Source organism: Portunus trituberculatus, chromosome 10, assembly GCF_017591435.1.
Source record: "Portunus trituberculatus isolate SZX2019 chromosome 10, ASM1759143v1, whole genome shotgun sequence".
NCBI classification, from domain to species: domain Eukaryota; kingdom Metazoa; phylum Arthropoda; class Malacostraca; order Decapoda; family Portunidae; genus Portunus; species Portunus trituberculatus.
In genome coordinates this window covers 7,162,767-7,178,855 of record NC_059264.1, presented here as the reverse complement: position 1 = coordinate 7,178,855, position 16,089 = coordinate 7,162,767, and the positions used below count along the sequence as shown (strand labels likewise).

The following is a 16,089-nucleotide window of genomic DNA, read 5'->3' as shown; positions in this document are numbered from 1 at the left end:
GAATAGTCATCAGAAGGGGACTGCAGATGATATAGGAGCTAACTTTTTTTTCATTGCAAGTTCCAACAGTCCATTGCACCAAGAAGAAAGTATGAAATCTTTACAAACATTTACAAAAGATAACCTGATGAAAACTAATAGATTTAGCAATTTCTGACCTGTACTGTATATGGAGCTGGGTGAAGAATAAGATGATTTGGCTTTTTCTTTTTTTACGTGAGAGAAAATCTGACCAAGGGCAACGAAAAATAATTAAACAAAAAGGTGCACTTAACCCTTTCACTACGGTGACGCCTATGTGGGCATCATGAAGCCCCAGTAGCAAATACGGTGACGCCTACGTAGACGTCATATTTCTTTTCTGAGTTTTCTTCAGTTCAGTTGTCCCATATAGTGTGTTGGATACCAACTACACACGCCGTATACTGTCCTTGAAATCTTAGTGCTCCTCCCACCATCCTTGTCTCCACCAATCACAAAAGATAAGCTACATGCCTTGTGTCTAAAATTACCCAATGGCATAGACTGTTCCCATCTCTCTCTCTCTCTCTCTCTCTCTCTCTCTCTCTCTCTCTCTCTCTCTCTCTCTCTCTCTCTCTCTCTCTCTCTCTCTCTCTCTCTCTCTCTCTCTCTCTCTCTCTCTCTCTCTCTCTCTCTCCTCCCTTCATCTCCCTCTCCCTTCCCTCCCTCCCCCTCTTCCTCTCGAAAGATAAGCTACATGCGTCCCACTTGTGTCTAAAATATTAGCTAATCTCTCTCTCTCTCTCTCTCTCTCTCTCTCTCTCTCTCTCTCTCTCTCTCTCTCTCTCTCTCTCTCTCTCTCTCTCTCTCTCTCTCTCTCTCTCTCTCTCTCCTCCTCCTCTCCCTCTCCCTTCCTCCTTCCCCTCTTCCTCTCGAAAGATAAGCAATATCGTCCGCTTGTGTCTAATATTAGCAAATGTCACTCTCTCTCTCTCTCTCTCTCTCTCTCTCTCTCTCTCTCTCTCTCTCTCTCTCTCTCTCTCTCTCTCTCTCTCTCTCTCTCTCTCTCTCTCTCTCTCTCTCTCTCTCTCTCTCTTTTTTTTTTTCTCAAACTTATGCACATAACATACATATTTTGCACATAAGTATATTTACAGTTGGAGCTGAGTTCGTGAGCTAAGAGCGTGCACTGGCATGTGACGCTCATTCTAAAGCTGCTCCTGGGGACGGCATTGTGAGCGAGGGTGTCATAACACTGTCACTGTCAGCTGTGCACCTCCCTTGCCACTAATCAGCACTGTCATGTCAGGCACACGCACATCTCACATCAGTGTGTTTCACTGTCACTGTCAGGCATACTACTTTCCTCCACTCATGTAGGCACTGTCACTGTCAGGTGGATGGCAGGCTGGTGGACACTGACATTTTATCACCTGTCACTGTCACTATCAGGCGGATGTGTCCGTAACCAGGCGTGGGCAGCACACTTCATCTGCTGGGTGGACATGCTGGAGACGTCCACTGCTGAGGTGAAGGCGTTCCACAACATCGCAGTGTTGGGAGAAGGAGCGCTGGCACCTCACAGAATGGCACCTCGGCACCTCGAGGAGGGTGTCGGACACTACCGCTCTCGTAGTACGTTCACTCCTCCTCCAGGGTATCCGTAGAGCCGTGAGGTGAGGTATTTGCTGCACCTGGGCTTTGTGCAGCACAGTAAGGGCCCCAACACGCCTTCGGTGCTCCAAGCTGTCCAGCACGTTGATAGGGGCTTCTTGGTGAGGGTCTGGATGCTGTCGCTGCTGTCTCTGCTGCAACTGCTGCCCCTGATGCCGCTGTCGCTGTAGCTCAGCTTGGGGCTGCTGTCCCAGGCCACCGGCATCGCGAAGGAGGCGCTCGGCTCGCCGCTGCACCTTGTCCAGCAGGGAGAGGTGGGACTGGGCACTGCACATCCAGCTGAGGGGGCTGTACTCCATGATGGGCCTCACCTGCGCTTTGTACAGCGTCATGAGTAGGTGCCTCACTCGACATAGGAGTGTCACCCTCAGGGATGCCTTGCGTGCCACGCTCTCCAGGTGGCGGTCGAAGCTGAGTTTGGAGTCTACCTCCACCCCCAGGATGTTGATGGAGTCCTTAATGGCAAGGGTGTCTTCTCCAAACTTCAGCTGGCCTTCAAACAGCCTGACGTCCTCCCGTGAACGTGAGATGACCACGGCCTGGGTCTTTTCGGCAGCAAACTTGACTTGCCACTGTTTACCCCAGGCCATGATGTCACCAAGGTGGCGGTTGGTGACATCAATCACGTTCACTGCCTCCTCTCTACTGAAGCTGTGCGAGAGAGTGGCATCGTCCGCGTATGCCGACACAGGCGAGAAGCTCTGAAGGAGGTCGTTGAAATATACGTTCCACAGGATGGGGCCAAGGATCGAGCCCTGTGGAACGGAGGCCTCCACTGGGTGTGTGGTTGACGTGCACCCAACACTACTCTCAGACTCCGGCCTTGTAGGTAGCTGGAGAACAGCTCTAGCAGTTGTCCTGTGATGCCGAACTGTTCGAGCTTGGCCAGGAGTCCTTTGTGCCAAACTCTGTCAAAAGCCCCAGCAATGTCAAGGGCAATGACGAGGGTGGGGCAGCCGGCGTCGAGGGCGTCATGCCAGGCTTGTGTGAGGAGGAGGAGCATGTTGGAGGTGGAACGTCTCTTTCTAAATCCATGTTGCCGTGGAGAGATGAGGTGACACTCCTCTAGGTGACAGGTCAGCTGCTCAGCTATTATCCTCTCCAGGATCTTGCTGAGAGCTGACAGGAGAGAGATGGGGCAGTAGTTTGCTGGGTCACATTTATCCTTTTTTTTTGTGTACAGGAGTGACCCGAGCCTCCTTCCATGCAGCTGGCCAGGTGCTGGTTTGTAGGCACTGGCGGAAGATGTGTGTGAGGGGCTTTGTTAGCTCCTCCGCACAGTGCTTCAGCAGGAAGGGCGAGACGTCGTCAGGGCCGGGCACCTTCCTGGTGTCGGTGCTGCGCAGAAGCTTTGTCACAGCAGCTTCACTGAGCTGTAGGTGGTCTCTCTCTCTCTCTCTCTCTCTCTCTCTCTCTCTCTCTCTCTCTCTCTCTCTCTCTCTCTCTCTCTCTCTCTCTCTCTCTCTTTCTCCGAAGAGAGAAGCATCCACTTTCCTCTTCGAAGGCGACATAGTGACTAAAAAATAGCAGCATAATACACAAAGACGACAAATATGACAAGCTTGCACAAGTTTCCCATGCTCGGGCGCGCGGCACTACCACCCGTATATCATACAGGCGGGCTTTTTTTAACATCCGGCGCGAAGGGGTTAAATGCCAGTCCTTGAGCAGGTCTGAGAGAGGTAGTCAAAAGAATGGGCTAAATGTCTTAAAACCTCCCTCTTAAATGAGTTCAGGTCATAGGAAGATGGAAACACAGAAGCAGTTAGGGAGTTCTAGAATTTATCAGAGAAAGAAGTGAATGATTGACAGTTAATTCTTGCATTAGATAGGTGGACAGAATAAGGGTGAGAGAAGGAAGAAAATCATGTGCAGCAAGGCTGGGCGAAGAGGGGAGACATGCAGTAGAGCAGTTGGCATGAAAATAGCAGCAGAAGATAGCAAGAGATGCAACATTGTGGTGGTGAGAAAGAAAAGACCACGAGTCAGAAGAGAATAATTGATGAGATGAAAAGCTTTTATTTCATTCTTTCTAATAAAACAGCATGAGTGGAAGTCCCACATACATGTGAAGAGTGCTCAATACGTTGGCAGATAAGGCCCCTGTATGGAGTTAGCATTTGTGGGGGATGAGAAAAACTGAGAGACAACTCAGAACTTAAATTCATAGAAGCTGTTTTAGCTAGAGAAGAGATGCAGTTTTCAGTTTAGATTATAAGTAAAGGATAGACTCAGGATATTTATTGTAGAAGAGGGTGACAGTTGAGTGTCACTGAAGAAGAGGGATAGTATTCTGGAAAGTTGTATTGAGTTGATAAATGGAGGAATTGAGTTTATGAGGTATTGAACAATACTAAGTTTTCTTTACTCTAATTTTAGAGATCAGAAGTTAGATTAGGAGTTAGAGATGTCCCCTTAAGAAGTAAAATGGTAAGAAACTATCAATTCACCCCTGTTTCTTCCACTGCCTTGTTCCATCACCATAAGAGGAGGATGGTTCGTGCACAGCCAGCAGCAAGAAGGAGTGGATCATGAACCCGAAAGGCAAGAGCTACGTGTGCATCCTTCATGAATATGTCCAGCATGCCCTCAAGAAGCAACCCAAATATGTGTTCAAGGAAGTGGGTGAGTACGAGTAGAGGCAGGTCTGGAGAATCTGCTTGTTTACTTTTTCTTGGGATGTACAGTAGGGTGGATCGTTTTTACACTTTTTTTTCAATTCAAATTCCAATAGTGATTAAAAGTTGTGTACCCATGAGAAAATAATTACTGTGAAATTTCACATTTCTAAAACAATATCTTCTGCCTCCCCAATGAGTTGAAATATCATAAAATAGGTAAAAAATAGGGTATTTTAATGATTTTTTAACTAGTTTAAGACAGGCATATATCACATTGCAATAGTGTTTAATATATTCTAAATAGTTGCCTTAATACTGAGAAAAAAAATGGTTTCTCCTAGATATTATCTTCTGCCTCCCCAATGAGTTGGAAAATCGTTAAAAGAGCGAAAAATATGGCATTTTCGGGATTTTTTTTAGTGTGAGCCAGGTATATAATCATGTAGCAATACTTACAAATATTGTCTAAATTACTGCCAGAACACACACACACACACACACACACACAACACACACACACACACACACACACACATGATTCTCTTTTATAATATTTATGATATCTAAATTTTTAATAAAATATAAAATGAATGATATTTCTTAAGAACAATTTTATTTACAAAAGTAATGAAGTTGCTCGTTATTGATTACATTACAATATATGGTATAATCATCAAGCCACAACATAGCCATGATAACATTAAAAGAATCCTTTATATATTCCAGTTAATTTCATACAGCTCTTCGCCTATTTTGCTAGAAAATTACTGGCAAAATATCCCAGAACTCACCACGTGGAGGTGGCTGTACTCCGAGTTCCACCCTATCCCAACCCATCCACCCTACCTTATTGGGATTTCTCTAATTTTCTGAATGGGACTTAAACTGTGACTTCGTGTCAAATTTTGGCATTATCTTTCGAGACCTAAGAGTGGTTCTAATGAAACCATCTCTGTTCTGTGCCCCAACTACCACTGCTGAGGCTTCCGTCACCAGCTTGATGTGACGTTCCACAGCCTGGGTGTGACAAGGAATTTCTGCTTCAGGAATTATGACATCAGGAAATATGCCACTTTTCACCATGCTGTTGATGTCATCGGTTGGAAAATCTTTAGTGAGAGGTGGCTCTGTTACTTGCACATTGCTGTCAAACCAGTTTATCATGTGATGGTAAACTTCAGCATCGAAGTTCAATCGAGGAATTTCGAAGGAGCTTCTGTCTTGTGAGCGTGTTCTTGCATTCAGTATCCTCCGCCAGCCCAACTCCCTGATGTGTTTCTGGTCATCAAAGATCATGCTTATCAAAATGTTCTCAGGGTGAGCACAATATGCATTTCTTTGAAGCACTGGTTTGACAATCTCAAATACATCTCGGGGAAGAGACTTGGCACAAGATATGGTCTCATACAGATGTTTTGCGGCGAATTTGAGAGAAGATTGGTTCTTGATCTTAAACCACATTGGTGCGTAGACTCTCATAATGAAATGTGTGATCTTTTCTAGAGTGTCTGATGGTTGTTCTGTTGCAACATATAGTCTGAGGATTCTGTTTGCTGTTGTTAACCACCTTGAATGAGCTAATTTTCCTGGACTTCGTTGGGCCAATGAGTCACTGCAGTAGCCTCTAGACACAGCACTGTAAATATCCAACAAGTATCTCTGGTCTGTACTCAGAGCAGCAGAATCAGTCTGTAAGCTTACTGCCTCAACAGTTTTGAAGGATACGACAGGATACGTTTCACAGTCTAAAAGCAGCTTTCCAATTGGTCCTGTGAATCCTCTAGGCCCAGTTGTTGGTCCATCTAATTCAATAATCAAGTGCCGTAAAGGTAGTTCATTCATATGAAGCATGCAAATGACCCCCTACTGCAGTGGCCGTTTCAGTTCTCTCTCCATCAAGGCTACCACTCCACCCTTTTTTGAGTCTGTATTGACTGCAGTTCCATCGCATCCTATTCAAGAACAGACTGCTTTTCTTGCTTATTCCTTATTCCTCTCGTTCCTGTTTTGCTCTAGCAGGAGGTTGTGGAGTAAAGTCCTCTTCACTGTCTTCACTTGTAGAACTTGTACTGTAATCCAATTCATTTTCACAGTAATCATTTCTAATACTTGGGCCAGGTACAGGTACGGTTTGTTTTCTACTCAACCGTTTAACATTCTTCTTAGTTGTGGTAGCATCCAAAGATCCAATAGCCATTTTTCTCTTAGTTCTTTGATCCAATAGAAACTCTTGCTCCATTGGATGCACTCTCCTTTCCTTGCTGCACTTACAATTCTTGAATTCCTTGCACTTGCATGCAGCAATGTCAAAGAGTCTGGCCTGAGCATCAGTTTGAAAAGCTTGTACTTTCTTTTGGTAACTCTTGACTTTCTTCCGTTCCTTTTCTGGCTTTTGTAATGTTTTGTATTTAGTGTGATAGGTTTTCAACATTTGCGTAATACGCTCATCAGACACATATGGAATAGAGGCTCTCTGCCATACAGATTTCAGTTTTGAAATAACACAGGCACTTATCTCAGAAAATGTTGGCTCCTTCTTAGAAATCTTCAGATTTTGCCGTTCATATTGGTAGCATCTCATAACGTCACAATATGTTGGAAGACAGTTCACATTTAAATCCTGTGGTGTCCCAAATATGGGACATATACTTGCAAGTCTGGTTTCGTGAGAGGCCATCCTTTCTTGAGTATCCCCCCAGTCTAGAAGTAGGGAGCAAGCTTCTGTGGTGCAACCTCAACGACTGATGAATGAAGACTAGCTGAAAGGGAGACCAGAGCATAAAGTGCAGTTGCCTAATGGGAGATTTAGGGCTACACAAGTAGGCTACATCACTGCAATATTGCATAGGCTACAGTCATTTTGATACTTTTGCAAATAAAGTTTTTTAATAGCATTTATTTTATGAATAGGATTTTGATAAAGTAATGGGTATTTTAGGGAAGCAGAAGAAATTAATTAAGAGAACCAATTATTATTTTGTGCGTGTGTGTGTGTCTTTAGGCAGTAATTTAGACAATATTTGAAACTATTGCTACATGATTATATACCTGGCTCACACTAAAATAAATCCCGAAAATGCCATATTTTTCGCTCTTATAACGATTTTTCAACTCATTGGGGAGGCAGAAGATAATATCTAGGAGAAACCATTTTTTTCTCAGTATTAAGGCAACTATTTAGAATATATTAAACACTATTGCAATGTGATATATGCCTGTCTTATACTAATTAAAAAATCATTAAAATACCCTATTTTTTACCTATTTTACGATATTTTAACTCATTGGGGAGGCAGAAGATATTGTTTTAGAAATGTGAAATTTCACAGTAATTATTTTCACATGGATACACAACTTTTAATCACTATTGGAATTTGAATTGTAAAAAAAGTGTAAAAACGATCCACCCTAATGTACAGCTTACTTTTTTTTCAATTTTTTTTTCTTTTATTGTTTATTTCTATTAGGTGTGTATTTATTTTCTTTCATTCTTGTTTGTTTATCATTTCAAAATGTGTTTGTTTTTATATTGTTTTGATAGTTTACATGTCTTTTATAGGTGTACATATATCTGTCATTATATATTCCTATACAGCCTAAACCTCTCCACCCATCCATCATACATGAATTTTCACTGAGTTCCAATACTTATCCTTTCTATGATACCTGTTTACCCATCCACTATACATTATTTTTTTATTAGAAATGGATGCCTAACTTTTCAATGCATTTCTTTGTGTTCTTTGCACCTCATCTATCTACCATAGAAGAGTTTTAATTGAGTACCAATACTTATCCCCTCTATTTATTCCTGTGTTGCCACCTACACCTCTTTATCCACCCACAGAAAATGCTGCCACTCCTTACGCTGCCACTATCATTATTAATGAGCTTCAGTACAGCACAGGGTATGGCAGCAGCAAGAAGCAGGCCAAGACCGAGGCAGCAAAGGCTACTCTAGAGATCCTCCTTCCTGAACTTGGAGAGAAGATCAGAGAAGAATCCAACACTAAGGATGATGCTGATCTTTCAGTGAGTGACTAGAAGAGTGATGCAAAATTAGATAAAGTACCATAGTGAAATGGGATAAGAAAGATTTACAAGTTACTGAGAGTATAGTAAACTCTTGATGCTTGCAGGTTTTTAATAATGGATATAAATAATACTAGATGTTGAGAAAATTTATAAAAAAAAGAAAAAATGAATGGCATGTGACTGAGTGTTTTTATATATACAGTAACAAAAGTGCTTTACATACACTTCTGCCACTTCTGGTAACATGACTCCTACATGGCTTCCATCGTGGGCAACAAATGGCAGGCTAGTGATTCTCAAATCAATAGCAAAGGACCAAAGAATGTGAAAGTCATGACATCAGAATAGAAAGTTGAATTGATTAAGAAAATAAAAGATGGAATGAATTTCACTACCTGTGACCATCACTGTCTGTACATAACATAACACAATCCCCAACAATTTTTGTTATAAATTTTAGGATAAATATCAGTAACTATGAGTAAATAATGTCTTTTGCATGCAATAACGAACAAGTAATACCTTGAGATTCGAGCCACGATTTAGTTCAATTTTTGTTTTGAGATACTAGTCATGCTTTGGGGTGCTGCCATTACTCGACACATCAGTCCAGCCTCATCTGAGTTAGTATCTATGTGTTTCCCACTGATCTCGTGCATCTTTCATAATTTTCACACTACAGTAAGGTCTCGGTTTACGTCAGAGTTACATTCCTGAGACATGACGTAAGTCGATTTTGTACATAACTAGAGTTTCCGTACATTTCAAAGCATATTATCGAGTTTTCAACCAATCATTGTTTATGGTCATTCAGGTAAGTTAAAGGTTATATTGTTATATTATTTACAACTATGTATGAATATGAAACACAAGCTTGTTTTTGTTGTTGATTAGGGCCACGAACGCGAAGGACTGCAGGTTGCAGAGGGGTGGATGCCTGAGGCCGCCAGGAGGTGGGCAGGTCGAATGTTGTGGCCCAGGGTGGACAGCTGGGAGCGTGGTGCAGTGCGGTGGGAGTAGAAGCGTGGGCAGCGGGCAGGAAATGCAATAGGAAAGGGCAATAGGGATCAGCAGACAGGCGCAGACGGTGCAAGTCAGCTGCGAGTGTCGTGTGGCCCAGGCGAAGGCTCGGAGTTGTTATTGTTGTGATGGGTGTGCGAGCCCTCAAGGTCGTCAACCTCCCCGTTGTCATGGTAACGGGCTTCCCATTTTCTTCTTCCCTCCCTCACACACAGCTGCTGCCTCCTCTCTCATGTCTTTTAATTATGTCCTCTTTTTCTTGTAGCTTAATGGTTTTCCTTTTCTTAGCATCACTGCTGTCACTGAGAAGTTTTCTCTTTGGTGCCATTGAGCAAGATACTAAGAACTTGAGTCAGTAAACGCAGAAGTAGGATAACACTCTTGCCAGGGGCGACGGTGTGGTGGAACTGAGGCAGGGTGTTATTGTATTCAAGAGTAAGGCGGGCGGTGTGGCGGGCAACCACCAACAATAACAATAAATCCCGCACTTTACGATTTATAAATTTTCTATTTTTTTTATCTTAAATTGCCTTATAGTGGACTGACGTAACTACGAGTTTGACGTAACTCGAGACCGACGTAACCCGGGACTTTACTGTATTTACTTGCTTTTATTTATGTTTAAAGAAAGTACAGTTTTAATTTTCATTTAATATTTACATGTGGATGGTGCCTGCATCTCTTTCTCCCTTCCTCCTCCTCCTCTGCCATTCACCACCATTAGCCAAAAATGTCTGTCTCCAAGATAAGAACACTAAATATACTTGTGTTTTTATTTTATTTTTTATGCATTGATAAAGTTTACATGTGTATGTAACTGAAAAAGCATAACAAACTTATTCCATCTCCACCTACCTCCCCCATGCTCACTGCACGCTTATCACTGAGGAGGGGAACAAGAAAAATAAACCTCTGTGGTGCAGCTCTCTCTCTCTCTCTCTCTCTCTCTCTCTCTCTCTCTCTCTCTCTCTCTCTCTCTCTCTCTCTCTCTCTCTCTCTCTCTCTCTCTCTCTCTCTCTCTCTCTCTCTCTCTCTCCCCTAAAATTTCATTATTACATGAATAATGTTTACATGGTCTTCAACAAGTTCTATAATTATTAGAGCAGCCAGTCTCCTTGGGTGGCAATATTTGTACACTATAGTGATTGACAGTCCCAAGTGATGGAGTTGGGGGCAAGATGCAGCATAGCACTGTCCCATGGAATGCACCCCTCCAAGATAAATATACTTTATAAAACCAGTTTATCTATCTATACTCTCTTTTATTTATTTATTTATTTATTTTTTTTTACACTATTTCTTATTCATAAATACTTTTTGATTAAAAACGTAAAAAATATTAGGGTGCTCTTTTTGGGGAAGCTGGAATGGATTAATGGCATTTCAATTGGGAAAATTGTTTTAAGATACAAGCTCCATCACGGAACAAACTAAACTCTTATCTCGAGGTACCAAGTGCTGTATTATTGTGAATAACTGGTAGGAGCACTACAGTCAGTTTTCCCAAACCTTGCTTTGCGAGGCCTGCATGTGTTTATCTGTTGGTCATAATCTTCTATATATATCATGTTTCTTTTGATTGGATATACTGTCTAATTATCCCAAAAATAATGTTCTTTATATTCACGCAAACAGTTTTTATTATCACAATTCAAGAATGTTGGGGCAGGAAGGGTTGCAAATTCCATGCTACAGAGGTTTCATTTCCCTAATCTCTGCAAGCCTCAAGGGTTTACAGCATGTGTGTTGGACTGCAGCCAGCCAGACCATGCTCGGGATAAATAGACAAACTCATGGAATTATCCTTGCCTCCTCAGTTCTTTGATGAGATCCGAATCGAGGACCCACGCGTGCCAGAGCTGTGCAACAAGACCAGTGAACTCTCCCCATACTCCATCCTGCTCAACTGTCTACAGCGCAACTTTGGTCTCAATGGTGCTAACATTGACTCCCGCTTGGTGACACAGAAGAACCAGAAGAATGAGTTTGTGATGAGTGTCGGCAAGCACACGGTACAGGTGCAGTGCAAAAACAAGAAGGATGGCAAGCAGAGGGCATCACAGGCCATCCTTCAGGTGAGAGAGAGAAAAAGAGAGAATTACCTTTGTACCAGCCCAGTACAGTAAACCCTCGATATAATGGACAGGGGTCTGTCGTTATATCCAAAGATCCATTATAACCGAGGATCTGTTATATTCGATGGAAATACTGGACAGATCCGTTATATCCCGAAGTTTGTCCGATAACAACAAAGCGACTGAGCTGCGACACCATGGCGTCCTCTATTTATACCCGCCGCTGTCCCACTCCCGCAGTTTGCCACATGGAGCTCCTGTGATAACATGTTATGGGACAACACCCTCATTATAAAGGATGAAAATCCATTTTAGCTAGGGTTTGTCCGGTCACATTTTATGTCCATTATATCCAATATCTGGTATATTGAGATCCATTATGTCAAGGGTTTACTGTAATACCTCACAGATCTGCACAGACCACAGACATGCAAGTAAAAGTTCTCAGGGTCAGTAATCATAATAGAACAAGAGATAATATGTTCAAGCTTGAAAAGTCAGAATTAAAAAATAGTAGAAGGGAATTAGTTCTTAACCCTTTCAGTGCTCCTGACCACGATCGTGGCTTTGAGGGAAATGCCTCCTGTCCACGATCATGGTCCCATATTTGACGAGTCACAGAATTAAACCGCGCGCCTCCTGGCTGCTGCTAGTTGCCAGATGACATTCTCTCATCCTCCCTCAACTCATGGAACGCGCCATCAGTTGCGTGCTAAGAAAAATATAGTCACAATGGCATCCACACAGTAGAGTATTAGATGCCCCTTTTATTCACAATTATTATTATTTTACGACGTCACTAGTGGCTATATGTGCATTTATTTACAGAAATAACAAGAGTAATTATCAAATCTTGTTGTTAGAGATCAGATATGCCAGATATTATTCCTTTATTGGTAGTATATTGCGTATTTCGTATATTACCATATATGGGCATGCATATCCTCGCTCATGATAGTATGTACATCAAGAAAACACTCTGAAAACTTATTTTATATTATTTGTGTGGGCATATTGTATGCACAGGTGTGAAAAATAATTACCCTAGCACATTCTGAAGCAGTTCTGAGTAACTGCAGTTCAAATCAGGAGGAAAATTCTGTGTAATTTAGTGAAAACACCTGCACAAGTTGCGGCGGAAAATAACCACCCACTATGATGGCAATACTCAAAAGCACACAATGTGCCTCCAGAAAGCCAACTTCCCATCATTATTGCTCCACTTTCCAGTGTGAGTAGAGACCTAAATTTTTTACAGTAGATGCGTAACACTCTATTATGCATGAGAATATTGATTTTTTCCATTTTTGCAAACCTCGATTTTTCGGCCGAATTTGCGTCTCACAGACATGACCCAAAAACTTATTTGCACCCTGAAAGGGTTAAATAAAGTGACACATTAGACTCTGTGTTGAGTCATTAGGCAGCTCTAAAGAATTATAGATTTATGGATGGGGATAATAGGGGGTAAAAAGCAGGCACATTTCATACAGGGACTGCTATGTTTAGGCCTGATGACTACTTGCACCAATTCTTATGTTCCTATTTTTCTCATACTCTCTCATCTCTCACCACCACAGAAGCTACACCCACACATCAGCAGCTGGGGGTCATTGCTTCGTCTTTACGGCAACCGGTCCATGCAGACAATGAGAGAGAAGAAGGCAGAGGAGCAGGAGATAACATTACTGCAGTCCAATGCCACGGTGAACCAGCCCAACACTTCCATCATCAACAAACTGAAGGAGGAAATGCTCAAGCTGCAGGAAATGAAGGTAGGTAAGAAGGACCAGGAGAAGTGTAGTAGAAGTAATGATAGTAACAATAGTAGCTGTTACTGTTGTTGTAAATGGGAAAGAAAACTAGGATTGTGTAGAAAGCGATGTTTATATTCAGGAAACAAGGATGATGAAGGTGAATGGCAAAGGTCTGGAGGTGTGTAGTAGTAGTAGTATTCATAAAGGGGTAAAACACAGGATTGTATAGAAAGAAAGGCTTAAAGTCAGATGCAAAAGAGAAGTAAAGGATACATACTGTCAGGCCTTGTTTTGGAACAATGTGGCCAGTTGTGCTATTCCTTGAGCTCTTTGGGTGTGGTCCATAAGACCATCCCTTGCCACCAGGTGTCAACAGAACTAAAAATGTGAATGACTGTCCAAGTTTATGGTGCTTTGCCTGGGCTGGTTGATAGATAGCTACATAAATTATTGAAATGTATGAATAAACTTAGCATTAGAAATAGTAATTAAAACATTAATAATGACACCCATTATTCTTGCTGTCACTAGAACTCCATCCAGCCCATTGGAAAGTTCCTACCGCCAGAGGATGTGGCACTGCCGTCCGCTTCGGGGATTGACCTCAACAATGTGGACCTCTAGAGCTTCCATTCAACCACACCAAGGACACCACTGGGCTAGGGAGGGAAACAAGGGGTCAGGTCACCAATAAGGCATTGTGATAGAACACTTAGTCAGGTTATCATGAGGTCATCACAGCTCAGTCAAAGTCCAGATTGCTAGAAGAATATGAGGTCATAAGTTGTTAAGTTTGAGTCTTTTTGTCTTGTCCATTTTTTTTTTTTTTTAGCTAACTTGCAATAATTACCCCTAATTAATGAAGGTGAAGTGAGTGTGAGTCAGTTTGGGAAGGAGGAAAGGGTTACAGTCACATCATGAGATCACAACTTTTTTATCAGGTTACCTTGGTAGTGTTCTCACTTTTGTGTATGTATTTAGACAAGTAAACTGTTGTAGTTATGAGCATGATAAGTTTGTAAGGTATTTTATTTAATTTAAATTTGAATTAATTGTTTAATTGACTAATAATGCACCACAACAGTGGGATGGTGTGGTGTGTGGTGGTGTGTGGCTGCTTGCTTGTGCTGTTATGAAGAGTGAGATGTGTTGTAGGCCAGGCCACAGGATGGTGTTTGGTGGCAGGCCATGTCCTCTGCAATCCTGTGCTCTGGGGATAGTGCAAGTGTGTAGGCATTCCATAAAGCTAGTTGTATTATGTTTTGACGAAGGTGTTCAGCTTGATTTAAAGTGGAGTATCAGTGCTCTTGAAGGAGAATGTTTAGATTAATGTAAACTGGCATGTCTGTGACCATTAGTTCTCGGTCTTTTTATTTAATTGCTTTATTTGACACGGCACATCAAGTCTGCTGCCTCCACTCGTAGCACTGTGTTGTTGTCATGGCTCCCTGGACTATTACTTCTTGTATGCTGGCAGCTCCTCATTACACACCAACAGTTGACATTCCTCCCCATTGTAGGTGATTGACTCTCACGGTTGGAAAGCCACTATATCCCCCAAGGGTAACCACTGGACCAACCTCATGCCTTACAGGTTTAGCTTGATGTCAAATATAAGGTGAGGTTCTATTGTGATAGTCTGTGTGATGCCACCCTTGTCTTATCTCCTTCCCTTACACACTTTTATAGGGGACTGCCTCACCATGCTTGTTGATAAACTTTTAAATTGTATTAATAAATTGATAAGCTGTCAGGGTTGAATTAAGACACTGCTAAGATCAGAATCAGAAAATACCGAGGTAGAAACACATGACACTCAATACAGAAAACATTATGGGACAAATTGAGCATTAGGAGAAATAGACTCTTGCTACTTTATAACATAGGGAACAAACAGTAGGAAGAAAGAAGGAAGGAAAGAATGGAAGATGTTAAAGCAAGGAAGAAAGAAAATAACAAAGCAATGAATTGAGTTTCCCTTCTGCCACTCACTCAAGGTCATATCAAATGAACATTTCCCCCTTCACTTACTCAAAGAACAGTCATTTCAACAATATTTTATGATACAGTTATCTACTCATTAGGTTCTTCAGGTAATGGGTTTTGTAACATTGGTCATAGTTGCTGCCAAACTGATCTCAGTCTTTGCCACTTTTTCTTTTTATTGGAAGTGATGACTTGTAGGGGATATCACAGAGGTTGACTGGTCACCTCTGAATCATGTTGTTGTATTGGTGACCTTTCTGTTAATAAAGTGACAATTTTTAATGTACAGTAACCATTTTTGTGTGTACTTGGTAGTTTGCATTTATCTGTTTGTGTCTTTACATGTTTTTAATACAGTAAAAGTCCGTTTAAACGAACAGTGATGATCCGAATTTTCCCAATAGTATGAATTTTTAAGGTGGGTGAAAAAATTGATTTATGGATAAAATTAGGTGCCAGATGTACCATAGCAAAGAAGGATGGAAGTAAATGCTGCTATTGATACTCCCCTATCCTACTAAGTCCATAACAATAGACATTGCAGTACAGTAATGAATTTTTGTAAATGAATATGTTGTTTGAATGACATGGAAGTATTGCATGTTATGTCCAGGACTTTGGTTGCATGTGTGAGAAATTGCACTGTTGTTTATTGTAAGTGGTGCAATATATTGGTGTTGATGATTATAACTCATTAGAAGAATGCTTGTTTATTTGTTAGGAACTATGTCAAATCTTTCAAACTCTAACTCCGCTCGTCACTCCTGGCATCTGGCCAAAAACATCTTCAATAACTTTTCTTCATCTCTCCCTCCTTTATTTCATCCTGATGGCACCACTGCCATCTGTCGCTAAAGTGGAACTTTTCTCAAACCTTTGCCAACAACTCCACCTTGAATGATTCTGGGCTTGTCCCTTCCTCTCCTCCTCCCTCTGACTATTTCATGCCTATAATTAAAG

At 41.7% G+C, this 16,089-nt stretch overlaps 1 protein-coding gene across 7 annotated transcripts in view; it reads left to right on the top strand.

Moving 5' to 3' along the window:
* LOC123501899 (microprocessor complex subunit DGCR8-like) overlaps positions 1-15,832 on the top strand; it is a 49,950-nt gene extending 34,118 nt beyond the window's left edge. For all 7 annotated transcript variants that reach the window (XM_045250965.1, XM_045250963.1, XM_045250960.1 and 4 more), the window contains 5 exons: positions 4,123-4,260; positions 8,104-8,288; positions 11,129-11,386; positions 12,967-13,161; positions 13,675-15,832. In XM_045250965.1, the coding sequence (XP_045106900.1) occupies positions 4,123-4,260; positions 8,104-8,288; positions 11,129-11,386; positions 12,967-13,161; positions 13,675-13,767 (869 nt within the window). In that variant the 3' untranslated portion in view covers positions 13,768-15,832. The remainder of the gene's footprint in view (positions 1-4,122; positions 4,261-8,103; positions 8,289-11,128; positions 11,387-12,966; positions 13,162-13,674) is intronic.
* Positions 15,833-16,089: the final 257 nt, after the last annotated feature.